The sequence below is a fragment of the Convolutriloba macropyga genome, chromosome 7 (assembly GCF_964194025.1).
Source record: "Convolutriloba macropyga chromosome 7, txConMacr16.3, whole genome shotgun sequence".
Taxonomy (NCBI): Eukaryota; Metazoa; Xenacoelomorpha; order Acoela; family Convolutidae; genus Convolutriloba; species Convolutriloba macropyga.
This window is the reverse complement of record NC_134474.1, coordinates 26,269,635-26,297,108: the sequence shown is the minus strand read 5'-3', so window position 1 is coordinate 26,297,108 and position 27,474 is coordinate 26,269,635. Positions and strand designations below refer to the sequence as shown.

Below are 27,474 nucleotides of genomic sequence, written 5' to 3'. Positions count from 1 at the left end.
AAAATCATGAAAATGTGTGAAGATCTTAAAAGAAAGACAGCACCCCAATACAATTCAAATTCTTGAATTTTTGAATTGTAAAAAACCAAGAGAAGGCCAGTAATAGCCTCAGCTATCGCTGTGCGGCTATTAAAAAAGACAACGCCCCAATACAATTCAAACTTTTTAAATTGTCAAAAACCAGAAACACAGTAATATAGCTACGCTCAGCTTCTAGTTAAATTAGATCTTTTCTGTTAATGACCACCGCCCAATATTTGCAAGTTTGCATCACGTGTGACTATACGTTGCATCAAGATAACATTTTCGTTTTTTACTAAGATCGGTGCGAGGTGTTAACGCGAAAACTTTAATGCTAGGCTTTTACAGCTTAGCGCACAAGATACCTCGTTTTTCTAAAAAAAAATCTCACAAAAATCTCAGAACAGTTATCCGGAAGCTAATAACCTACACTTCTCCAGGATTAATACAGAAAATGTATATGGTGATTAGTTTGCTTAACATACCAACCATCGAAGTTCAACAACGGTTTTGAAGCAACACAGAATAAATTTTATAGATATACTCAAATTACTCTAAAGAATACTATAAACGTAACTGCAATCAAATAATTTGTCAACTGACAATAAATTAGGCTATCTAATGAGGAATTGAAAATAAAAATATCAAATACATACTTTTTAAAGAATAAGGAGGTGAATAAGAACACACAAACGCGCGCAAACTACCAAAATATACGCTTTCATGCTCATCAAAGAAATATTCAGATTTAATTGCGTAAAATTGTTGATACCAGGTTAAAATACTGAAGTAACCACAGACGAATACCTTGTGTGTTCGGAAACATTAACTAATCAAAATATTTGACTGTTTAATCTATCTATGAGAGTTACCACCCGACTGTCGCAGTCTGATTAATTGTTCATTAACGATTGGCTGAAATAGTACGTGAACAAAATACCGATTTGCAGCCGAACATGCATTCTGGTTCAAAACCAGCAAGCAGTCGCTGTAGAGACAAAGAAGCTTCGGAACTTCAATTTTCTCATAATTCGGTGATTTCTGATACTTCTCGAGCTCGATTGGGTCGAAATCATTTGTATTCAGAGCACTTTTAAGCATTCCATACACAAATCGTCTCATGAAGCCTTCCATGTTAACGGCTGCTTCCTTTGATGTAATGCTGCACAATTGTCCAGTCCAGAACAGAAACTTCTCTCGATATGTTTTCGGGACATAGATTGAGTTTTCCTCCCTGGACATGTAATCATTCAGTCGGGTCAAACTGGTGGAGACTTCAGAGAAATTGGTCATTTTCAGAGCCAACAGACTTGACATGCATTTGCATTGAAGACAATTGTCTTCTTCGTGAACGAGAATCACAATCTTTTCCAGCCACTCAGAATCAGTGTTCGATCCGTTGCTTGAGCTCCTATCATTTCTAACATCGGGCGGATCATAAGTCGAATCCACGGAGAAACGGACGCTAAAACACCATTGCAAAATAGATAACTACATCAACAAGGGAAGCAAAGTTATCAAATTGCTGTTAAATAAAGTTGATTGATTGTCTGTAGTATGAACTTTCACAAATATGAAACAAACTTGATAAGGTTACAAAGACTTAAGCAAAATACATCTTAAACTGCACGATTCAATTAAGCGACACGAGGTGGAATTTACTGAGTTTTGACTGAAAAATTCAAGACCAGGTTTTGGCTTGAATATCCGCTATTGATCTGCCAGAGTCTATGCGAGTTACTATGACTTAACTGTATACAAAAGAACCATTTAGAGAACGAGGTTGGTAATGCACGCGCAAAAAAAAACTCGTATGAACAAACATACGAGTCAACTGAACGCACAAAAACAATACACAATAGCGGATGAAACACCGAAGTGACAAAAGCGGATGCCGATTGCGAAAGGGGCTAGAAATAAAACTGATAAGAAATTACAACTGTTAAAAAAAGAGTTGAATTAAAAATCACTAACTTTAAAGAACTCATTCGTACAATTAAAATTTGCATTCAGATAAAAAATTACCAATAATTAGCACGTCAATTGAGTTAAACATAAAGTCTGAATTTGAGCAATCTAAATCATTAAAAAATAGAACAAGCGATAAAAAAATTACAAAACTCAAATAAAAAACATATAAAATGATATTACACGAAACATCTTCCAACTTCAAGATCAGTTAATCAGTCCAATGGGCTGTCAAGACAAATATACCAGTTATCGGACGAACTGCTCTCCATCGACCAATTAATAACTAATTCAGCAGGGGAACAATATCAGAAGGGTTCAGAAGGGGAACTTCACCAGAACTTATTACACGAAAAATAGTCAGGCGAAAAATTGCATAAAAATACCGCATATACTAATACCGCAATACTAATATAACTGCTACAAGCTTCGTTCGAGAGCAATTAATAATGCCCTCATCACACAGCCAAGTTTTGAAAAATATATGAACAAAAGCAACTGACCACTGAAAAAGTATTTATTCAGAGACAAAGTCGGGATCAATCATCCAGATTTGATTACAGCTGCTTTAACCAAACGTAACCGCACTAAATTGATAACTATAGTTAAAAGTTGAGAATATTGGATGCTCTCATGAGCATTTCATTTGCGTTACAAACAAATGAATGTCAACAGCAGATTTCACGTCATAAATCAACTAACGGCCGAAAATTGCTTTGAACGACGAAAGCAGCAATTTACGGATTTTTATGGGTTCAAAAATCCGTCTGCAGAGAGGGTCAATCCCACGATCTCCAACATTCTAGACTAAATAATTAGACACTCGGCTATTATGACCTTGTAGTTCTCAAAATCGGTTTTGCTTCAGCTACTTAATTTCTTAGTAAGAGCAGTTTAGATCAGGCGAAAATTAAATCAAGCGTGGAAGTCACTCGATAAAAGAAATCGAATGAAAGCGAAAAAACAGTGCAGCAAAAATTTTGCATAAACGAGACAAGTTTGGAAAAATTGCTTCAAACTTCTTTCGAGCGTAATTAAACCTTAAAGCTGCAGACGTCAAAACATACCCGGCAGATTGCCGGAAAATAGCCGCCGTTGATTCCAATAAGCATGGTTGGGATTGAAATAAGAGAAGATATTGAATAAAAAAGATTTTTGTACAAAAACATTTTTTAAGTCCGATTTATTTTGATGGCATTTCGTAGTTGAACATACTTCTGTTTCTTAGAGAGAGGCTACAGGGGCTACTATCAATAACAATAAGCATTAGAGAGAGGTAACTAATACTTATAGGACCGACGTTCAAATAGCGGGCATCTAAAATTGGGCTTTATGGGTTTATCCCGTTTCTATTTCTGACTTCAATTTTTTATACTGACTCTGTTCATTTTGAATTGCTTTGCTGAGCAACTGATGTTCAAAATCACTTTTAGCAGAATGAGAGAAGAGAGAAACTAGCCTAGAGAAGTCAAAAAGATTTCACGCAAAATGTTGAAAAGGCGGCAAAATGAGGTAAAGCGAAACATTTTTTTATTCGACGAAGTAAAAAAACATAGCAGGACAAGTCCTGACGTACAATTCAAAGAATTTTCATTGACTAAACAGAAAACTAGAGCTAGAAAGGACAATGAATGGATTGGAAAAACCATTTAGAAAAAAATCCGATCTAAAAAATCGAAAAAACAGAAAAAATCAAAGCGAAATTGCCGCATGTGAACAAAAAACCACTAGCGAGAAAGCGAATTTTTGTTCAAACACCGTTTTCTCACTCTACTTTAAATTCAGAGCGAAAAAATTTCACGCCGCAAAACCACTCGCTTTTTCGCTCCACTTCCTGTTTCGGCGTGACCAAAATCACTACTCCAATTTGACTTCAAAAATCATGAAAATGTGTGAACAGATCTTAAAAAAAAAAAAAGACAGCGCCCCAATACAATTCAAATTCTTTGAATCGTAAAAAAAAATAGGAGCGCTATAATAGCCGGCTGAGAAGATGAGGGCGGCTATTAAAAACTAACGCTAAATCGAACGCAAGATAACCCATCAATATATGAACTGTTGTCGGACGACTAACGCTCTCTCCATTTGATCGTACCCTGCTTCCACCGTGGGGGGGGGGGGGGGGGGGGGCAAACCATTACCAAACCACGTCGGGCGAAATGCACTCAAGTGACTGGCGAGCGGTTGGCTCCGTCAGTAGCCTGCTACGATTTAGCTTAATGGAAGGTGAACTGTGCGGGTGAAAGGGGAGCGCACGGGGGGTAGAGGCACGGTATGAAGAAGGGTCGACCACGCACTTTTACGGGTGGAACGATGTGCAGGGGCGGAGGTAAAGGCGGGTTGATGGGGGGAGGGGTGAAGTGGGGGTGGGCGTGATGTTGGTGGGGGGGGGGGGGGGGTTGAAATTCTAACTGCTCTTCCCAAAATGAATTTAAGTCTCTTCAAAAAACAGTTTCGGTGGATCGAATACTTGAAGTCTAGCCGAAAGGCTCTAAGACAACATAACACCCACCGGTCATTACCCGTTTATCCAAATTTTGAAGACAAAAAGTCACGAGGATCAGACGAAAAATTGGTCAAGCAAAAAAATTGCATAAAAAGACCGCAGGACAAATATAACTGCTAAAAACTTTGTTTGAGAGCAATTAATAAGTTAACTACAGCTCGCAGGGAGCGGCTCCGAGAATTGATTCCCATGTGCTTTATCGGTTTATTCCGACAAAAAGTGAAAACACTCAAGCGAGCGAAAGAACATTGAAAGAAACCGCCGCGGCAAAAATTTTGCATAAACACACGCACACATTTACAATCGCTCGCAGTCAAAGCCATGGTCTTCTATGACATCTTTTAGCGACAATATATAACCCCAAAAGCCTAAAGAAAGCAATCCTAAAACTTCAATAGCGTTTGAATCCTGTAGTTGACAGGCTGAAATAAGTTGCCGAAATTCAAAAGTATGACCCGCTAGGGGTCAACCAATTATTTGTACCGTTGTCTGTTGGTGGTCCTACCCACAAAATGTTACGATCTAACTCCCATTAGTACATTTGCAATGACTGCACACATCAAGTTGACTTCTCACTCGTGTCCAATTTTCAAAAGCTCATATCTAGTGTCACTAACTGTCTTCAGTTATCTGATTTTTTACCATTTCAAACTCGTTCGACAGCTCAAACATCGTAAATTCTTGATTTTTGCAATTGGGTCGTTTGAAAAGTTACACTATCCCTCTAAAAGCCACAAGGCTACATCAAACAGTCCCGGCGAAATTCAAATGTTACACCCCGCATCAACGTCCTTCAGTAATTCTGGGGCGTTGTTGGGGTATACTCTGAATTAGTAGTAGTGGTAGTAGTAGCGCAGGATTTAGAGTAAGACTCTTGGATTTCCACCCAATTTACAGTTCAGATCAGTTTTATCTTTAATATGTTGCAGTTGCCGCATCTGCAAATCATTCTCCAAGTGCATTTATTCCCTTCCACAATGGTTTGTAAAAAAAATTCCAGTATATTTTCTGTAGGGTAATTTTGTTTAGTGTCTTTCCATAATCATTCGCAACTCTAGAAACGTAGTTGAAGAGCAATTTCGTTCTTCAAAAAAAGTTATCGTTAGTTTTGTTAATTCTCGCTTTTGTGATTCGATATTCATCCCGTTCAGTCTGACGGGTTGTTTCTACTGCTTTTTCAATATCGTTAATAACTACATCATAATCCCCACGAAAAATGGATAAAAGAAGCAAAAGATCGTGCATTTCTACATAGAAACTCAGTGGTAACAGTTTTAAGGTCAATAAGCGATTCCGGTAGCTCTGATTTGAGTTGAGTATCCATTTCGTTGCATGGTGTTGGACTTTTTCAAAATCGTGGAGGTTACTTCTACTTGGTAGCCACGTTTGAAAGGCATAGACAGGAATCGGCACAACATATCCAGTGTATGCATTTAGTTTCACTTTCCAGTCAAATGAGCTTGACAAATTACACTTTATTTGAAAGAGTGCGCTCATTGCTTTCCTAGACCTACTAAGGCAGTTTTTTTTCCAACTTAAGTTTTGCTGTAAAATGGGTCCCAGATCATGTTGAGACTTGACTGATTCGAGATCTTTCTCCCCAATTTTTGCCTTGATGCTCACTGTTAAGCTAAGTATGAGATTTCTTTGTATTTAGTTTCATTTTGTCGGTCTCAAGCCATTTCTGAATAGTTTCTGTAGCCTTATGTCAATTTGGTTGCGCGCTATCGCTTTAAAATCATCAGCGTAACCGTAGCTTTCAACTTCTTGCATCTTTTTGGGCAAGTCATTGATGAACAGGAGAAATAGAAGTGGCCCAAGAATTGACCCTTGGGGTACACCGCTTGTGGAGGGAAATTTTGGAGGGAAGACTTTTGGCCGTTCATTTGAACAAACTTCTTTCTGTTTGAGAGATATTAGTCCCCATATGCTTCCACTAATTCTAAGAAAATTCAATTTTTCAAGTAAGACGACATGCGAAACAGTGTCAAAGGCTTTGGCGAAATCAAGATACAGTACACTTAATTCTCTAGTTGATTCTAGATCGTTGTATTCAAAAATTTGATGTAGAAAAATGATTAACTGAAGTGTGGCAGATCGTCGCTTCCTAAAATCGTACTGAGTTGGGTGCAACTTTTTTTCAAAAAAGTAGTAAACTTTGTCAAAAATTAGTTTCTCAAAAACTTCTGAAGAACAGCAAAGGAGACATATTGGCCGATAACATGTCACATCAGCCTTACTACCTTCTTTAAAGATGGGCGTTACCTGGCTTATTTTCCAATATGTAGGAAACCAATATTTGTTTATGCATGTCTGGAAGAGTTATTTCATTGATTTACACAAAGTTTTGTGGTATTTCCTTAAAATTAGGTCCCCAATTCGATCCATCCCGATGGACTTGTCTGGATTTAGATCGCATAAAATATCACCGATTTGCTTTTCCCTACATGTCAGTTTATTTAAACTTTCATCAGTATTCGTGGTTGTTACCTTTTCACACTTGCTAAATACTAAAACGGAATAGCTATGCCTTTTCTTTGTCAACGGACGTCTCCTCATCGGTTAATTACACTGTTGGTGGTATCAAGGCAGTCTTCCTGATGCACTTCAGATATTTTGAATCTTACTACATTTTCACTCTTCAAAAACCCATTTCTCGAAATCTCGTAATTCATTGTTACTCGACTGCTTGATTTGTTTTTCCAGCCTTTTCATTTTATTCAATTTGCTTAGAGAGCACTTACTTTGTTTTTTGAGTGTATTCAGTCGTTTGATTAAATTTGATGTCAAACTTGAAATCCATGGAGCCAGATTAGCTCGGTGTTTGGTTATCCTCGGACAATTTTTGTCAACTTTTTCCCATAACCATTTGTACCATTGGAGCAAAAGTTCGTCAACATTGCTGTAGCAGAAACGTAAAAACGGTTCTTGTTCAATGCATTCATTTCATTTAATGGTTTTTTTGAAGGCATACATTGTAGATTTTGTTACAAACAATGTTTCAAATTTGGACGATTCAATTATTGTTTCGATCGGCTTGTGGTCAGAAAATTTTTCTTGATAGTCACATTTTATCAACGAATCAGGATTATTACAAAGGACTAAATCAAGTTGGTCATTAGAAAAATTATTGAAATTAAGGTCAATTAGTTTTCCTACTGGCTCTTTTTCGTAATCAATTTTTGACGACAGAACCAGTTTGTTTGTGAGAAATTCAGGTCAACCGATAATATCACTATCAAAATGGTTTTCAACTGCTGAATCATTAACTAAATCAAGGAGCTGATGCATTTCATTTAACTTCCATTGATAGGGGCTAGGATACGGTGCGTTGTATATATTACAAATAAGGATATATGAGCCTGTTATTGTCAGAATTTTTATGCTAATGAAGTCCGGGTTTTCAATACCTAACTCAACATATTTGTGAGTAATGTTCACTTTGACGGCGATGAGAACAACACCGCGTTTGCTTTTTCGGTCTTCAGAAAATTTTCTATACTTTCTGAAGATCAGATATTTATCAAGGAAAAGTACTGACGACGGAATATCTTGTGTTAGCCAAGTCTCAGTATACAGATGAGATCAAAATCATAAGCGTTAAGACTATTGACAAACTTGGTCCTTCGATTTAAATCAAGGGGACTTCTAGTGTTGAAAGTTAAGATTGACATTGTTGGCTGTCAAAATCCATTTAGACCATCTTCTGAGCTCCTTGAATCATTCTCATTTTCATAAATGGAACTTTTTTCAAAAGGTACCCATTTTTTGTTTTCAAATACTTCTAGAGTAAGATTACGAACTCCTATCTCTTTAGAGGTTAGTTTGTTTTCAGAGCTCTATTAACTCTCTTCGCTTTTTGAGACTTTCGTTTTGCATTTATTCATCCGTGCTGTTGAATTCTGGGCTTATACAGACTGCGTTCTGGTACCTGTTGTAGCCTGTCAACTTGAAGGCAGCTCGTAGGATGCGGTCACGGCTAATAGGATTTTCAGTATTAACTAACTAAGTTTGCGGAAAAGTTTTATTATGATCGTACTTTCCAAGCCTTTGTGCTTTGACAAGTTTTCTGTCCTCAATGTTCAAAAATGTTCTGTCCTCAACCTCAGCAATGTCAGCGTGTAGCTTGTCATCAGCGGAGGCAGTTTCTGTATTTTTTTGGGGATACCTCTAATGCATATTCCCAATGCAAATTTCAGGAATAGACACCGATATGCCAGGTTATACCGCACCAAGCGATTGTTTCTAAGTATTTATGTCCTCTTTTACAGCTTTCACTTGCGCTGGTAGATTAGTCATAATATTAATTGACTTCTCAATTTTCTCAGTAAGTGATTTCATTTGCTCTTGAAGTTTTTTCAATTCATCATTTTTTCTAGAATTGAATTTAGTTTTTTCTCGTTCAGACTTTCATTTTTAATTCTATTTTGTCCAAAAACTCTTGCTTTTTTCGGTTTACAATTGTTGCAGATGTGAATGAGATTATCCTTGAGTTTTACTAGAACATCAATACATTTCTTGTCAAACTCAGTACACTCAACAGTTAAGAGGAGCGTTTTGTTAGACACAGCAGACAAATTTGCTGTCTGTTTTTATTCCCGACTGGCACGTGGCACAACTGTCTCTAGTCATTTCAGTTTTCACCTGAGTTTAGTTGTGGCTATTTGGACTTTACAATGAGATAGGAGGAAAAAATTATGAAATATTAGCCTTCGAACTGCTTGTAAATGCCCAAGTGATACCGATATGCGGCACCGTACTGAGCTGAAAATAACTTGTATTACGTGACTTGTATTCAATTGCAAATTCTCCGTGCCCCAATTACGCTGCCTACAAATTCCAGGTCAATCCAAGAACTAATTGAAATTGCTTTAAAGCAACATTTTGCAACTAGGTGCTGATGATTACATTTACTTGAAAATAGCAATTTCTAGGACACACTGCAATTCCACTAAATCTATTTTTGTTTGTAAAAAACGAACACCGCGTGCTCAATCCCTTTGAACCTGCTTCTATCCCGGCATCCAAAAACCTAAAAATTGCACCATTTCCGTTGTTAATAATTCCTTGGCTTGTAGTAGGATTGGCTTCTTAAAATGTACCCTGACTCGCAATTCATCAGGGGTATCTATCCTTACAATTTGGTAAAAATCCTTAAAGCATTGCAAAAACCGGGGTGGGTAGCATGATCTGCTTCATGGTATTTTTTGATAAAATTATTAGGCGCTTCTCTAGTGAAATAAATTTTCTACAACTCAAGTTGTATACCCAAGTCTCTCCGAACTAAGCATTACGTTCTGCTAAACAATTCGTTTTCTCTAGCAAATGTCCAAAAATTAATTTAGCTTAATTACGTAATTAGTCTGCTACGTAATTAAAATATTTTGACAGCACAATGAGCTTCTGCTCAAACTCTACTCCATGACGGTTTCTGACTTAAACTCACTTCGATTGATCTACTTAAATCCATAATGAGTTAAATATATGAGTTCTACATTACCCATCAATGGAGTCAGATCTCTTTCCAACGCCCATCTCGTCAACATCCATTGCGTTTCTCACAGTGAGACACCTTGGTCTGTTTACTGGTGTCGCAGGGTAGGAGGACATTGTCGAATTGCCAGTCGAGAAGCGCTTCGATCTATCATCAGGTCCCACTGTTGTACTGGCTGCACGAGGATCACTAATTTCGAATGATGCTCGGTCTTCCATTGAATCAGTAGCTTCGTGTCTTTCGACACCCGAGAAACTGCTTGTCACACTTCCGTGCTCCGACAGGTGGCCCTCCGACGATGACGATCGTTTTGCCCGCTTTGTTTTGAAATTCTTGATGTTCATGAACCGTTTCATCTGTACTGGAAGCACCACAGCAACTCCTAAATTATGATGTTCAACATGACCCATCAAACCAAACAAAATAGGATAAACATGCAAATTACAGATACTCGATTTGTAGAGTTCAGTTGGCAATTACAAATTCAGTTTATGGCCATTACAAGCAGGTAAAAGTCTTAAGTGAACAACGAATCAGTAAATCAGTTCCAATATGTCATTTACCAACAACTTCTGACCAAAACAATTCTATAATAAGCTAATGGTCTTTCCCATTATATCACCCCATTATAGCCCCTGACCAAAGTCATAAAGCGACATTTCTAGCTTCCTAAAATGACGATTGAACCTCCACTTCGTTCACATCAATCCCCGAGAAAATCAAAACATGAATAAGTCACTTACTGGCATCAACCCGTTGCAAATCAATCGCCTCTTTGAAAGCATAGTTGCGATTGTCTACGGATCCGATCTGTCTTTTAATCGCATACTTCCTTAACGTAGACACATTGGACAATTCAGAATTCTTCAGCACTGCCGTAAAAGCACGTCCATCTTTCACATTCTTTGGTGCTCTTGCATTCTCCAATTGCTTGCAGAACTTCTTACACATGATTTCAATTTGTGCGTCCAATTGGAATCCGTTGTAGTCTTCCAGGAGCGCTAGCGCAGATCTCGTCGATGTCATTTCCCTCGAAGGAACGGACTTGTCGCTCGACCAACCGATACTGTGCAAAAGGTTCAAAGCTTCTTTTCCAAGTAAGCTGAGCGATGTAAGAGCAATTCCACGAAGGGAAAGAACTTCAGATTCTTCAGCTATCATCACTAAAGAAGGTAAGTTCATAATACAAAGCATTTTCAGCCAAAAACAACATGACTATAATGCAACTTTGCTAGGATAGCAACGGGCGATCAAGAAAACATAGAATGGTGGTCGATGATATAGCTCGAGAAAATGGGGCGTTTAATCTGGTTAAATGACAATTTACCGAATTCCACTTTACCCAATGCCATTTTACCAAATGGCATTAGGTAAAAATGGAATCAGTTAATTTGTCCTGACTCCGGCAATGAAACTTTTTGCCGAGTGGAACAAATACGTTATTCAGACTAGCTAAAACCGGGACAGAACAAATTAGACGCACAAATTTGTCTTTTAATCTTCTAGAATTAGTATGAGAATAAACACGACACAATTTTTTAGAGAACCAAACTCATTTTAAAAAAAAAGAACTTACTATACGTTCTCTGAACGTTTGTAAACATTAAACTCAACTAAGATTAATATCAATAATTAAAATCAAACATAATCATATCGCACTTTAATTAACAGTAATTATAGTCAAATATCTGCAGCTGCAATTTGGGACGCAAAGTCAAACAAAACCGACTAAACGTCGGAAGAATTGCTCTCGAACGACTAGTGGGAACTCTAATCAATTGCAACCTGTTTCAGTCGGGGGGGGGGGGGGCTTAAATGGGACTAAAAATCTCAAAAGTGGTCTTCAAATGAACACATTAGAGGTTAACATATACTACTATTAAGATTTAAAAGAAAAATGGCATTAGTTTCGGCGCACTTTTCATTTTACTTTTAGTAATAAATTGCCGCCAATTCAGTTCAGCTGCTTGAAATTGTGATTGAGAGAGTTTTAGATTACACGAAACGCAAAACGTCAAGGGCGTAAAAGCCACTCGAAAAGTCAAAACCCTCAAGCAAAAATTTTGCATAAAAAAGACATACGTTTACAATAATTGCTATGAACTTCGTTCAAGAACAATTAAAAACTGCAGAAAGAAAGAAAAATTTCCTATTGTTATTTGGCAATCAACTCCCTTAAGCTACATCTACTAAAACACCACGACAACATAGCAACAAATATAAGAAAAACAAACCGATTAACGTTGGAAAAACTCGAATGACAGGCGGCGCAATTTAATTCAGGGGCTGTAGTCCAGATAAATTTTTCTTTACGGGTGCGTTAACATCAGCCGAAGGTAGGATTCGAACCCCGACCTTCTGAGTCGGATTTCGTCACATCGACGGATGGATTAACCACTCGGCTATTATGGCCGTGTTATCAACTCTCTAACAATTGGTTTTGTTTGAACAACAGACATTGTTTCGGAGTGAGAGCAATTGAACTCACTCAAAAATCAAGAAGTGCGTGAAAAATTCACTTGATATTATTCTAGAAGAAAAGCACAAAACGGTCAGGTTAAAAATTTTCATACCATAGCTGACAGATTGCCACAAAACAGCCACAATAGCTTTGTATATCTGCAGTCTTAGAAAGATGATAAAAAAGACCAAAAACTATTAAAAGCTGAGATGTTATATTTTGACTAAGAATCTTTATGACTTATTGTGGCTTCTATTAGGTAATCTCAAATAACCTTCATTCCGAGCGGCACACATTCACTTGACCTTATCTCTTCGAAATAAAGTTAAGAAAAGTCAAAATGAAAGTGAGGAAAACATAGACCGCAAATTGTGGAAAAATAGCCACCGCTGACGCGCTTGACGCATATCGGGATTGAAACAGAAAAACGAAAAAAACATTAAAATTGACATTTTCTTCCTAAATGTCAAAAAGTGTTCTAAATGGGCTTGTACTTTCAATTAGATTGAAAAACTCAGCTTGTAAACTAAAAGCTAGTAAGCTTAAGATAAATGTCAGCGAGCAATCGCTCTAATGATATGAGAACCTAACGCACTAAAGAATTAATCACCGGGCTTCATTGGTTTATCCCGTTTCTTTTGATTTTGCTCATTTGATTTTGACCGTAACCACTAAATTACGTAACTGAATGCATGAAAGAATTAGAATCCATTCAGTTGAAACAGTGAAAGAGGTCAGTCAGAAGTCAAATGTGAAAATAGTGACTAATAAAAAATGAAAAATGTGATCAAAAGGTAAAGCAAAATAAGAATATAGCTGACAGATTGCCAGAAAGTAGCAGCAACAACTTCGTAGATCAGCAGTCTCAAAACAGTAAAAAAAAAAGACAGACCAAAAATATTCTTTTTATAAAAGGATGAAATGTTATATTTTAAGAATCTGTACAAGTTATTGCTGCCTCTATTAGCTGCTCTCAAATAACCTTCACTTAGAGTGACACGAAATCACTTGACCTTATCTCTTTGAATTGAAGTGGAGAAGAGTCGATTTCAAAGAAGATTTTGAGTGTAAGGAAAGTCACGTGTGACCAAGAACTTAATCACACGAATGAATTTGAAAAATTCACTCCACTAAGAGTGAGAAACGAGCGTCTGGGGGTGCAAATAATATGCGCCAGCTAAACTGGGACACAAACGGAAGAAGTACACACACGTTTACAATAATAGCGTCTCTTTAGAGAGCGATTTAGAACCAACTGAGGTCGGAATTGCTCTCGAACGACTAGCGGGAGCTCTTCAGTCGGAGGGGGGAGGCTAATCAATTCAGTTCTTCAAATGGAGAAGAGTCGATTTCAAAGTAGATTTTGAGTGTTAGGTAAGTCACGTGTTACCAAAAACACGAATGAATTCGAAAATTTCGCTCCACTAAGAGTGAGAAATGAGGTCACGCACGTACTTCACTTTAAATTGCATGAAGGAATGATTTGAAGTGGCTATGATGCCATATGGTCGTAACAAAAACGACGAAATAAAAACAAACCAAGAGAAGGCCAATAATAGCCCCAGCTACCACTGTGAGCCTATTAAAAAAATGCGAGCGCCTAAATAATAGCCGAGCCGTTGAGAGGCTGACGGAGGCTATTAAAAATTCGCTCCACTAAGACTGAAATATGACGTCACCCTCGCATTTCAGTTGAAATTGCACGAACGAATGAACAAAAAGTAGATTTGAAGCGGTTGTGACGTCATACGGTCTTAACAAAATTCTTGACAAAAAAAAACAGAAGAAGGCCAATAATAGCCCCAGCTATCACTGAGCGGCTGTTTAAAAAATGAAACTTTTCCGTTTGTGCCCTCAGTACGCTAAGTAACCCCCAGTTACAGAGAACTTGTTACATAGTTAATAATTATGTAAAAATATGGCACGAGCGTCTAGGGGTGCAAATAATATGCTCCAGCTAAACTGGGGGCACAAACGGAAAAGTACACACACCAACTGACGTCGTAAGAATTGCTCTCGAACGACTAGCGGGAGCTCTTCAGTCGGAGGGGGAGCCTCGAGGATGGGGGAAGCTAAGAAATTCAGTGCTTCAAATAACGTCATTAGAGGTTAATATAAACCACTAAGATTCAACTTGCAAAATAATACCAGTTTCCGCGCACTTTTCATGTAGTAAAATGCCGCCTAATGAGTTCAGCTACTTATAATTATCAATAAGATGTATATTTAGGTCACGCAAAACGCAAAAAAAGTAATGAGCGTAAAAATCACAACTGTCAACCGAAATTTTTACATAAAGAACTTTGCACATTTTTACAATAAATGCTTCAAACTTGTGCGAGAACAATTAAGAAAAAATCATCCCAACACACACACGCACGCACAAAAACACACACGCACACACACACATGCGCGCGCCACAAATGCTCCCCAGGTCTCTGGACGCTGATCACAGGGCCAAAATATAATCTAGCCCACTCAACCCAGTGATAATTGCGCCACACTACCCCTTTACTGACCCGGGTTTGACTCCCACCGCTTTATTTTTTCTTCACTTCCGTGTCTTTTGGGTATGGGAAGTATCTAGAAAAGTCCATTGAATTATGCAGTCCAATGAAGCCCAAAACATTCAAGAGGCCATTTAAAAAAGCTAAAATTTGTTTTTAGAGAATTCATGCGTTTAATATATAGGGACAACTAGTGATCACCCGAAGCCGCTGATGACCAATAGTTGATGTGCCGTTTATTATTGCGTGCTCGTGGTAAAAACCCGTATCTTTCGGCATTTTTGTTATATCATAAGAAGCAATTATTGCATCAATTGTTACTCATTACAAGTGATAGTAAATACATACCAAGCAAAATAACTGCCTGTACCGGCAACTTGACATAGCCCCATCCAGTTGAAGCAATTTGCGATATGGCCCATATAGCAGCTTTCACCCGGATCAGCTGCTCTGTTGAAGGTGCCAGTTTGGCTAAATAGTGAATATGATCCGCAATGACATGTCTGCATGCTGCGAAAAGGAAATCTGCACCGGATTCCGACTGGACCAGCTCCTTAAACATGTGAGGCGGCAATGTAGCTGTTTTTGGTTTTTTGACGACACCTAAAATAGCAAGGTTTCATTGAGTTCAATTGTGACATCAATCACGAACGCAAGTTTTTAAATACCAAAAAATCTACAACGCCAGAATTTCCTCTATACAATCAGAAGTTGACTTACTATGAACTTCTAGAATTTTAAAACTTGCAGAGCTTTTAAACAAGGTTGTATGACTCGCTGTTTGAACGGGCGTAGGGTGAGTGGGTGGGGGGGGGGGTGACGTCAACTTCTAAGAACCGCCTTTCACACCATAAGTATGTCTCCAAAACAATTTCAGTGAATCGCATACTTGGAGACTAGTGAGCTGAAGGGCTCTAAGAGCAGTTAATGCCCGCTGGGCGCTACCTGTTTATCCGTTTTTTGAGGACGAAAAGTCAAATGCGTCAGACGAAAAATTGGTCAAGCGAAAAATCGCATGAAAAAAGACCGGCATGACTAATATAATTGCTGCAAACTTCGTTTGAGAGCAATTAATTATCAGAACAATCTACGAGCAACATTTCTCGAAATTTTTAGCTGCTTACACTTTGCCTACAACCGCTCAAAAATAACAATAGGAAATGACAAGTAATTCAGGAAAATCTAAATTGAAAAAGCGAGAAAGAATAAACTGAGTAAAAAAGAAGGTGAACTTAACCTCTTATGATAAAAAATAAAATATAACTTTGAACTGAAAATGCTTATTCACTGTATTTACTCAATTTGCTTTATATACCACATGTCTACTAAATTCTTTCTGAAACACAACCCTTTATTTTGAAAAACTATATTCCACTCATATCAAAATAGGGATCTTTTCCGTTTGTGCCCCCCCCCCCCCCCAGCTTAGTGGGTGCATATTATTTGCAACCCCCAGACGCACGTGCAATATTTTTACATAATGATTTACTATGTAATGACACGTGCTCTGTCACTGGGGGGAGCATAACGTACTGGGGGGCACAAACGGAAAAGATCCCAAAATAGATGCATTCATATCGTAAAAGGTGCAGTGTGTTGGAAGATCAGCATCTATTCCGTTATTGATCCACTCAGTTACAAAATGTGATAATTACGTGTAAAACCATGATATGTTAGAAAAGCATGGGCACGTGCGTTGAAGAATGATTAAGACATGGATCGACTAAGCTAAATGGGTCACAAAGAAGATCTAATTAATATAATAAGAGATTAAAGTTCGTTGAAACGCATCTTTTACGTTTGCGCCCCCGAGCTTAGTGGGTACATATTAATTGCACCCCCAGACGCACGTGTTAAATTTTTACATAATGCTTTCCTATGTGATGGCGCGTGCTTTGTAACTGGGGGTTGCATAATGTACAGAGATATCAGCAATTAGATCACAAAAGGGGCGAAAGAGTCCATCAAAAAATCAGTTCTTTTGCGTCTCCCCCACCCCCCATACGTTCTGCACCACCAGTTACAGAGCACGTGCCATTAAATAGTAAAAACAATTCAACAGATTACCGGAAAATAGCCACCGTTGATTTCCATAACCCTCTTTGGAATTCAAAAAACAGAGAATGGAAATCGATTTTTGAAAAAATTTTCAAAGTGAGATATTTTTACTTCATTTCCTAATAAGACATACTCCTGTTGCTTAATGAGAGGACACAGGGGCTAGTAGCAATACCAATGAATATTAGAGATGGTAACTAAGACCTATAAGAACAACGTTTAAGTAGCCGGCATCTAAAATTGAGCTTTATGGGTTAAGCCCCCATATATATTTTTGATCTCGTTTTTTATGACTCCGTTCCTTTTAGATTGCTTTGCTGAGCAACTGCTGTTTAAAAGCACTTTGAGCAGAATGAGCAAAGAAGGAAACTAGCCCAGAGAAAACAAATAAAATTCATGCATAATATCGAAAAAGTGACAAAATGAGTTAAAACAGAACAAGTTTTTATTCGACGGAGTAAAAACATATAGCCAAAAGAAATCCAGAAACAACTCGTAGTAGAAAATTGGGGTCTTTTCCATTATAGCCTCCCAAGTGGTCAGATAACCTATACCCCCCCCCCCCCCCCCCAATCATAGTAAATATAACATAATGGGGGCTATAATGGGAAAGACCCGAAAACTCACCATCATAGGGAAACTATTAAAACCCTCTACACATTTTAAAAAACTAGGTCTTGGCTAATGACCCAGAGAACTTCTAATACCTCAGGTAGTATGAAACAAAATAATTTTTGTTGAAAACTACCCTTAAAATATAATCTCAATAACTCTGTTCATAAAGAGAAAACCCCAAGCAAAAGAAGATGAAGGACAAAATCGACAAATATATTCTCAGTAAAACTCTCTAAAAATGCTAACATGCCTTTTCCTACCCATTATTTGGGGATAAACTCATTTAATCTCCTCATAGATCAAGCATCCCACAAATATTTGGCAGCAAAATATTGGATAACAATTATAAACCGCAAAGAACAAACAACCGGATAAAATAGAAGCTTGTAAAATTTACTTCAATGAAAAGTGCCTTGTCTGGCTTTTGAGGTGTCTTCCAAACCATGCGGCACAAAAAAATACTTTCAGTGAAAAGTAATCGTCACTTCTCAATTTCAAGTGTTACTTCATAGTAGCAATGTCACCTATAGAACGCCTCAACCAAAATTTGATTAAAAAATTACATCGAGAAGCACAAAATAAAAACAGCAAACACTCAAATATTGACAAAAACGTTCCCGAAAACTATTCAAATCTCCCTAATAAACAACTCAAATATAATAACTATACCCTACAGATTGCCGGATAGAAGCCGCCGCTTACGCGCTTGATGCACATCCGGATTGAAAACAAAAAAAAGATAAATTAACCAAATTTTTTTCAGTGTCAAAGAGTGCAGTTTCAGTTGGATTCTAAAACTATACTTAATTCAGCTCCTAAACTGCAAGCTAATAGCCTTATTACCAATGTCAGCTAGCAAACACCCCCAGACGCACGTATCAAATTTTTACAGAGCTAGTATCAATACCAATAAGTATTAGAGATGGTAACTAGGGCCTCAAAGAACAACGTTTAGGTAGCGGGCATCTAAAATTGAGCTTCATGGGTTTAACCCCCATTATTTTTTGCTTTGGTATTTTTATGACTTCGTTCCTTTCAGATTGCTTGGCTGAAAAACAGCTGTTTAAAAGCACTTTGAGCAGAATGAGCGAAGAAGGAAATTAGCCGAGAGAAGTCAAAAGTATCTCATGCATAATGTCGGAAAATTGGCAAAATGAATTACAGAATAAATTTTTATTAGACGGAGTGAAAAATGTACAGCCGTAAGAAATCCCGAAACAACTCGTTGTACAAAAATTGGGGTCTTTCCCAGCATATCCCCCGAGCTTAGTGGTCAGATAACCGATAGCCCCTCAATCATGGTAGATATACCCTAATGGGGGGCTATAAATTCATGGGGGCTATAATGCAAAGACCCAAAAATTGACCATCATCAGGGAACTATTGCGCCCTCTACATAAATGTACTACACATTTTAAAAACACTAGGTCTTGGCTAATGACTCAGAGACCTTCTAACACAGGTAGTATGTGACAATGCAAAAATTTTGCTGAAAATTCCAATTAAAAAAAATCTCACAAATTCTGTTCATGAATAGAAAACCCCAAGCAAAAGAAGCTAATGAACAACAAAATCGACAAATATAATCCCAGTAAAAATCTCTAAAAAATGCTAATGCGCCTTTTCTTACCCATTATTTGGAGAAAAGCTCATTTCATCTCCTCCTAGATCAATCAACCCAAAAAAACTTGGCAGCCAAATATTTGATAAAAATAAAAAATCGCAAAGAACAAACAACCCGAAAAAAGAAACTTTTAAAATTTAATTCAGTGAAAACTTCCTTGTCTGGCTTTGAGGTGTCTTCCCAACCATGCTGCCCAAACAATACTTTCAGTGAAAAGTAAGCGTCACTTCTCTCTTTCAGGTGTTACGTCATGGTAGCAATGTAACTTGTAGAATGCCTCAATCAAAAATTGATCAAGAAAAACTACAGCGAGGAGCAAAAATTAAAAATGACAAAAAATTTAAAAATCGACAGACACTTGCTCAAAAAGATATTAGAACTTCCTTAAAAAACAACTTAAAAAAATGATAAAGCCAAAGCCGACAGATTGCCGGAAAATATTCGCCCTTGATGCACATCAGGATATATATTTTTTTCAGATTCAAAAAATCGTCTAATTCGGCGGGAAGTTTCAGTTGGATTCTAAAACTAAACTTGATTCAGCTCCTAATATGCAAGCTAATAACCTTATTACCAATGTGAGCTATCAAACAACCACAGACGCACGTATCAAAATTTTAAAGGGCTAGTATCAATACCAATAAGTATTAGAGATGGCAACTAGGGCCTAAAAAAACAACGTTTAAGTAGCGGGCATCCAGAATTGAGCTTCATGGGTAAAACTGCCTTTATTTTTTGATTTCATATTTTTATGACTTCGTTCCTTTTAGATTGCCTGGCTGAGAAACAGCTGTTTCAAAGCATTTTGAGCAGAATGAGCGAAGAATGAAACTAGCCGAGAAAAGTAAAAAAATATTTCATGCATAATGTCGGAAAATTGGCAAAATGAATAACAGAACAAATTTTTATTCGACGGAATAAAAAATGTACAGCCGGAAGAAATCCGGAAACAACTCGTTGTACAAAAATTGGGGTCTTTCCCATCATAACCACCCACCTTAATGGTCAGATAACCGACAGCCCCTCAATCATGGTAAATATACCATAACGAGGGACTATAAATTCATTAGGGAATATAATGGAAAGACCCAAAAATTGACCATTATGGGGGAACTAATGCGCCTCCTACATAAATGTACTATACGTTTTAAAAAACTAGATCTTGGCTAATGATCCAGAGACCTTCTAATACAGGTGGTATATAACAATGCAATGATTTTGCTAAAATTTACAATTAAAATATAATCTCACAAACTCTGTTCATGAATAGAAAACCCAAGCAAAAGATAATGAAGAACAAAATCGACAAATATAATACCAGTAAAAATCTCTAAAAAATGCTAATATGCCTTTTCTTACCCATTATTTGAAGAAAAGCTCATTTCATCTCCTCCTAGATCAATCAACCCAAAAAAAATTGGCAGCCAAATATTTGATAACAATAAAAAATCGCAAAGAACAACCCGAAAAAATAAACTTTTAAAATTAAACTCAGTGAAAACTGCCTTGTCTGGCTTTGAGGTGTCTTCCCAACCATGCTGCCCAAACAATACTTTCAGTGAAAAGTAAGCGTCACTTCTCACTTTCAGGTGTTACGTCATGGTAGCAACGTAACTTGTAGAATGCCTCAATCAAAAATTGATCAAGAAAAACTACAGCGAGAAGCAAAAATTAAAAATGACAAAAAATTTAAAAATCGACAGAAACTTGCTCAAAAAACTATTGGAACTTCCTTAAAAAAACAACTGAAAAAAATGACGAACAAAGCCGAAGCCGACAGATTGCCGGAAAATATTCGCCCTTGATGCACATCAGGATATATATTTTTTTTCAGTGTCAAAAAATCGTCTAATTCGGCGGGAAGTTTCAGTTGGATTCTAAAACTAAACTTAATTCAGCTCTTAATATGCAAGCTAATAACCTTATTACCAATGTGAGCTATCAAACAACCACAGACACACATATCAAAATTTTACAGGGCTAGTATCAATACCAATAAGTATTAGAGATGGTAACTAGGGCCTAAAAGAACAACGTTTAAGTAGCGGGCATCTAGAATTGAGCTTCATGGGTAAAACTCCCTTTATTTTTTGATTTCATATTTTTATGACTTCGTTCCTTTTAGATTGCCTGGCTGAGAAACAGCTGTTTCAAAGCACTTTGAGCAGAATGAGCGAAGAATGAAACTAGCCGAGGAAAGTAAAAAAATAATTCATGCATAATGTCAGAAAATTGGCAAAATGAATAACAGAACAAATTTTTATTCGACGGAGTAAAAAATGTAGAGCCGGAAGAAATCCGGAAACAACTCGTTGTACAAAAATTGGGGTCTTTCCCATCATAACCAACCACCTTAATGGTCAGATAACCGACAGCCCCTCAACCATGGTAAATATACCATAACGAGGGACTACAAATTCATTGGGGGCTATAATGGAAAGACCCAAAAATTGACCATTATCGGGGAACTAATTCGCCTCCTACATAAATGTACTATACATTTTAAAAAACTAGATCTTGGCTAATGATCCAGAGACCTTCTAATACAGGTGGTATATATCAATGCAAAGATTTTGCTAAAATTTGCAATTAAAATATAATCTCACTAACTCTGTTCATAAAGAGAAAACCCCAAGCAAAAGAAGATAATGAAGAACAAAATCGACAAATATAATCCCAGTAAAAATCTCTAAAAAATGCTAATGCGCCTTTTCTTACCCATTATTTGGAGAAAAGCTCATTTCATCTCCTCCTAGATCAATCAACCCAAAAAAACTTGGCAGCCAAATATTTGATAAAAATAAAAAATCGCAAAGAACAAACAACCCGAAAAAAGAAACTTTTAAAATTTAACTCAGTGAAAACTGCCTTGTCTGGCTTTGAGGTGTCTTCCCAACCATGCTGCCCAGACAATACTATCAGTGAAAAGTAAGCGTCACTTCTCACTTTCAGGTGTTACGTCATGGTAGCAATGTAACTTGTAGAATGCCTCAATCAAAAATTGATCAAGAAAAACTACAGCGAGAAGCAAAAATTAAAAATGACAAAAAATTTAAAAATCGACAGAAACTTGCTCAAAAAACTATTGGAACTTCCTTAAAAAAACAACTCAAAAATAATGACAAACAAAGCCGGCAGATTGCCGGAAAATATCCGCCGTTGACGCGCTTGATGCACATCGGGATTGAAACCGAAATAGAAAAAAGCGACAGATTAACCGAATTTTTTTCAGTGCCAAAAAGTGCTCTAACTCGGCGTGCACTTTCAGTTGGCTTTTAAAACTATACTTAACTCAGCTTCTAAACTGCAAGCTAATAAGCTGCATATCAATGTCAGCTACAGTGGGGATAGGGGGGTGGAGTGAGGGGGTGTTGTGGGGGGGGGGGGGTCAACGTCTAAGAACCGCCATTCACACCATAAGTATAAGTCTCCAAAACAGATTCTGTGAATCCCATACTTCAAGACTAGTGAGCTGAAGGGCTCTAGGAGCACATAATGCCCGTTGAACGCTACCTGTTTATCCCGTTTTTGAAAAAGTCTAAAGCGTCAGAAGAAAAAATGATCAAGCAGATAATCGCATAAAAAAGACCGACATGACTAATATAATTGCAGCAAACTCCGTTTGAGAGCAATTAAAAAAAACAAAATCAGTGTAAAAAATGCCACACGTGGACAAAAAACCATTAGCCAAAAATGGTTCAAACAAAAAACTAGGTCTAGAATGAACCATGAATGGATTGGGAAAACAAAAATCCGATCGAAAAAAAAAGAAAAAACAGTACAAAAGTCAACGTGAAATTGCAGCATGTGAACAAAAAACCAATAATGAGGTAGCGAACTTTTGTTCAAACACCTCATTCTCACTTTACCTTAAATTTAGCGCAAAAAAATTTCACGCCGCAAAACCCATTGCTTTGTCGGTTTATTTCTGGTTTTGGCGTGATTAAAATCACTACCCCAATTCGACCTCAAAAATCATGAAAGAGTGTGAACAGATCTTAAAAAAAGACAGTGCCTCAATACATTTCAAAATCTTTGAATTGTAAAAATGAAGAGAAGGCCAATAATAGCCTCAGCTATCACTTCGCGGCTGTTAATAAATGTTCTACCAAATTTCCTACAAAAAGCAAGCTTGAAACGTCATAACAATAGTTCTGAAGAAAACACCTTACAAATTCTTCTGTTCGATCAAGACCCGACATACACTAAACAACTATACGAAAAGGCAAAAACCTGAGAACAATTTAATACATTCATTTCAGTGAAAACTACCCCATCTAACATTCAAGTGGTTCCTAGAGTATTGAAAATACCTCAAAGCAGGAAAAAAGGCAAAAAAACTTCGAAATAGATGAGCAATGGGCCACAATTTGACTTATTTTAGTCAATTTTCTATCATAAAAACAATCACCCCTAGGAATACTAACTTCCGTCTAAAAATTACAGAAAACTATTAAAACGTGAATGAGGAAACAGAAACTGCTAAGAAAACGATCTACTGGTCATCATGAACGAGAAAAGCCCTCTGGGTCATCATTACCGTAAAATGTTTTGACACCATGAATACCATCATCTAATCTCTCCATTTTTCAATATTCTTCATTAACAAAAAATTTCAAGTGTTGCATTGCATTTCACATTCGTTTCAGAAACACCCGAACGATTTTTATAGATGTTGCCGGAACAATTCCGGAGATAACTTGCAGGAAGACTCAGAGCTGACTAACTATCGACACAGAAATGAATGATAAATCAATTTCCCATGCAAAACAAACTCGACAAGCGACAAAAAACCATTAGCCAAAAATGGTTCAAACAAAAAACTAGGTCTAGAATGAACCATGAATGGATTGGGAAAACAAAAATCCGATCGAAAAAAAATGAAAAAACAGTACAAAAGTCAACGTGAAATTGCAGCATGTGAACAAAAAACCAATAATGAGGTAGCGAACTTTTGTTCAAACACCGTATTCTCACTTTACCTTAAATTTAGCGCAAAAAAATTTCACGCCGCAAAACCCATTGCTTTGTCGGTTTATTTCTGGTTTCGGCGTGATTAAAATCACTACCCCAATTCGACTTCAAAAATCATGAAAACGTGTGAACAGATCTTAAAAAAAGACAGTGCCTCAATACAATTCAAAATCTTTGAATTGTAAAAATGAAGAGAAGGCCAATAATAGCCTCAGCTATCGCTTCGCGGCTGTTAATAAATGATCTACCAAATTTCCTACAAAAAGCAAGCTTGAAAAGTCATAACATTAGTTCTGAAGAAAACACCTTACAAATTCTTCTGTTCGATCAAGACCCGACATACACTAAACAACTATACGAAAAGGCAAAAACCTGAGAACAATACATTTATTTCAGTGAAAACTACCCCATCTAACATTCAAGTGGTTCCTACAGTATTGAAAATACCTCACAGCAGGAAAAAAGGCAAAAAAACTTCGAAATAGATGAGCAATGGGCCACAATTTGACTTATTTTAGTCAATTTTCTATCATAAAAACAATCACCCCTAAGAATACCAACTTCCGTCTAAAAATTACAGAAAACTATTAAAACGTGAATGAGGAAACAGAAACTGCTAAGAAAGCGATCTACTGGTCATCATGAACGAGAAAAGCCCTCTGGGTCATCATTACCGTAAAATGTTTTGACACCATGAATACCATCATCTAATCTCTCCATTTTTCAATATTCTTCATTAACAAAAAATTTCAAGTGTTGCATTGCATTTCACATTCGTTTCAGAAACACCCGAACGATTTTTATAGATGTTGCCGGAACAATTCCGGAGATAACTTGCAGGAAGACTCAGAGCTGACTAACTATCGACACAGAAATGAATGATAAATCAATTTCCCATGCAAAACAAACTCGACAAAAATGCTTTCCTTCCGACTTACAAAAACCCTTAAAATAAATTCATCTGACATTTGACTTGTCCTGTTCAGCTTCAAAATATTTTTTAAGAAAATTTTATATTTTTACTTTGCTTTTTTTAAAATGCACTAAGGTTTCTTTAAATAAAATTGTTCCGAATTCCATATCTGAAGAAAATGCGGAAACAAAAACATTTTATCATTCATTTCAGTAAAAATTGGCCTGTCTGGCCTTCGGGTGTCACCTAATAGTAGCAACACCTGTAGAGAGAGAGAGAGAGTTAATTTATCCTCGCTTGTAAAGTATAAATAGAGAACAGCATAGATTTAGTAGAAAAAAAACAAAATTTACAATAGAATAGCAAAGTACAGCAGAACGATCAGCATAGTATTATTTATCTTCAAGCAAGGAAAGGTCACGCAATTTTGTTCAGACACCGTATTCTCACTTTACCTTAAATTTAGAGCAAAAATATTTCATGCCGCAAAACCAATTGCTTTGTCGGTTTACTTCTGGTTTCGGCGTGATTAAAATCACTACCCCAATTTGACTTCAAAAATCCTGAAAATGTGTGAGCAGATCTCAAAAAGACGGTGCCTCAATAAAATTCAATTTTTTTGAATTGTAAAAAAAGGTGCGCGCCTAAATAATAGCCGTTTGAGAGGATGACGATGGCTTTTAATCAAAATAAAAGACATACAAAAATGCCGAAGCAACTAATTATAATCACAAAGCTGCCCAAATGCACTAAAAATAGAATACTACAAAAATTGAAATTTAACCAGTTATATTTGCTTCAGATGAGCAAACTGCATCCAAGCGCACCATTATTAGTCTAGATAATAGAAAAATGCCTTTGACTGTAAAAAAATGAGCAAAAAGAAAAGTTGTTAAAACTTTTAAATACTCTATAGAATTTCAAACAAAATGTCAATAAATGTTCTTAACAGCAGAACGTACCCCCTCTGCTGATCAAATTAGCACCAATTAAACATCAAAGCGAATTGGAATACCTTAAAATAGGTAAAAAATGAAAACTGCAGAATTGGTTCACATATTTCATGAAAATGTTGCCCATCAAACTCTCTATCGTTTTTCACTAACCAACAATACATTAAGGGAAACTCTAAAATAACAATTGGAGTTTATCACTGATCTGAAAGGCAGAAGAAAGATGAACTAGACACAAAAACTCCAATGACGCAGAAAACAAACAGCTGGCAGATTGCCAGAAAATAGCCGCAATAGATTCGTAGATCGACAGTCTAAAAAAAACAGTAAAAAAGACAGACCAAAAAAACTCGTCTTTTAATTGAAGGCTGATCTGTTGATTTAAAAATCTGTATAAGTTATTGCTGCCTCTATTAGCTGATCTCAAATAACTTTCGTTTAGAGTGACATACCCATTTGACCTTATCTCTTTGAATTAAGGTAAATAAAGGTCAATTTCAAAGTGAGGAAGTAATTTTGAGAGTGAGGTGAGTCAAATGTGATCAAAAATTTAATCACGCGCATGAACAAAAAAACTCGCTCCACTAAGAGCAAAAAATGACGTCACACATGCAATTTAGTTGAAATTGCATGAACGAATGAACAAAAAGTGGCTGTGACGTCATATGGTCGCAACAAAAATCATGACGACGAAATAAAAAACATAGCAGGACAAGTCCTGACGTACAATTCAAAGAATTTTCATTGACTAAACAGAAAACTAGACCTAGAACGGACTATGAATGGTTTGGAAAAACCATTTAGAAAAAAATCCGATCCAAAAAATCGAAAAAACAGTAAAAATCAAAGTGAAATTGCTGCATGTGAACAAAAAACCACTACCGATAAAGCGAATTTTTGTTCAAACACCGTATTCTCACTCTACTTTAAAATTAGAGCGAAAAAATTTCACGCCGCAAAACCACTCCCTTTTTCGCTCCATTTCCTGTTTCGGCGTGACCAAAATCACTACTCCAATTTGACTTCAAAAATCATGAAAATGCGTGAACAGACCTTAAAAAAAAAGACAGCGCCCCAATACAATTCAAATTCTTTGAATTGTAAAAAACCAAGAGAAGGCCAATAATAGCCCCAGCTATCGCTGTGCGGCTATTAAACAAGCAAGAAAGTGACAGAATTAAGCTAAATTGTCGCTGACTACAACAAACTTCATTGAAATCAATTAAAGCAAAAGGTCAAAGGACCATTAAAACAAACATACACAGCAGACTACCGGTAAATAGCCGCCGTTGATTCCCATAACCAAGATTAACATTTAAGAAGAGAAAAGATAATGAAAAAACGATTTTTGTAAACAAACAATTTTAAAGTGCGAAATTT

General features: G+C 36.9%; 1 protein-coding gene across 1 annotated transcript in view; it reads right to left on the bottom strand.

Moving 5' to 3' along the window:
• Positions 1–510: 510 nt before the first annotated feature.
• LOC142342733 (uncharacterized) overlaps positions 511–27,474 on the bottom strand; it is a 45,067-nt gene continuing 18,103 nt past the window's right edge. Inside the window, exons 5-8 of the mRNA XM_075394253.1 lie at positions 15,306–15,560; positions 10,733–11,152; positions 9,996–10,371; positions 511–1,486 (exon numbers count right to left, since the gene is read on the bottom strand). Coding sequence (XP_075250368.1) covers positions 877–1,486; positions 9,996–10,371; positions 10,733–11,152; positions 15,306–15,560 — 1,661 coding nt within the window. The 3' untranslated portion in view covers positions 511–876. The remainder of the gene's footprint in view (positions 1,487–9,995; positions 10,372–10,732; positions 11,153–15,305; positions 15,561–27,474) is intronic.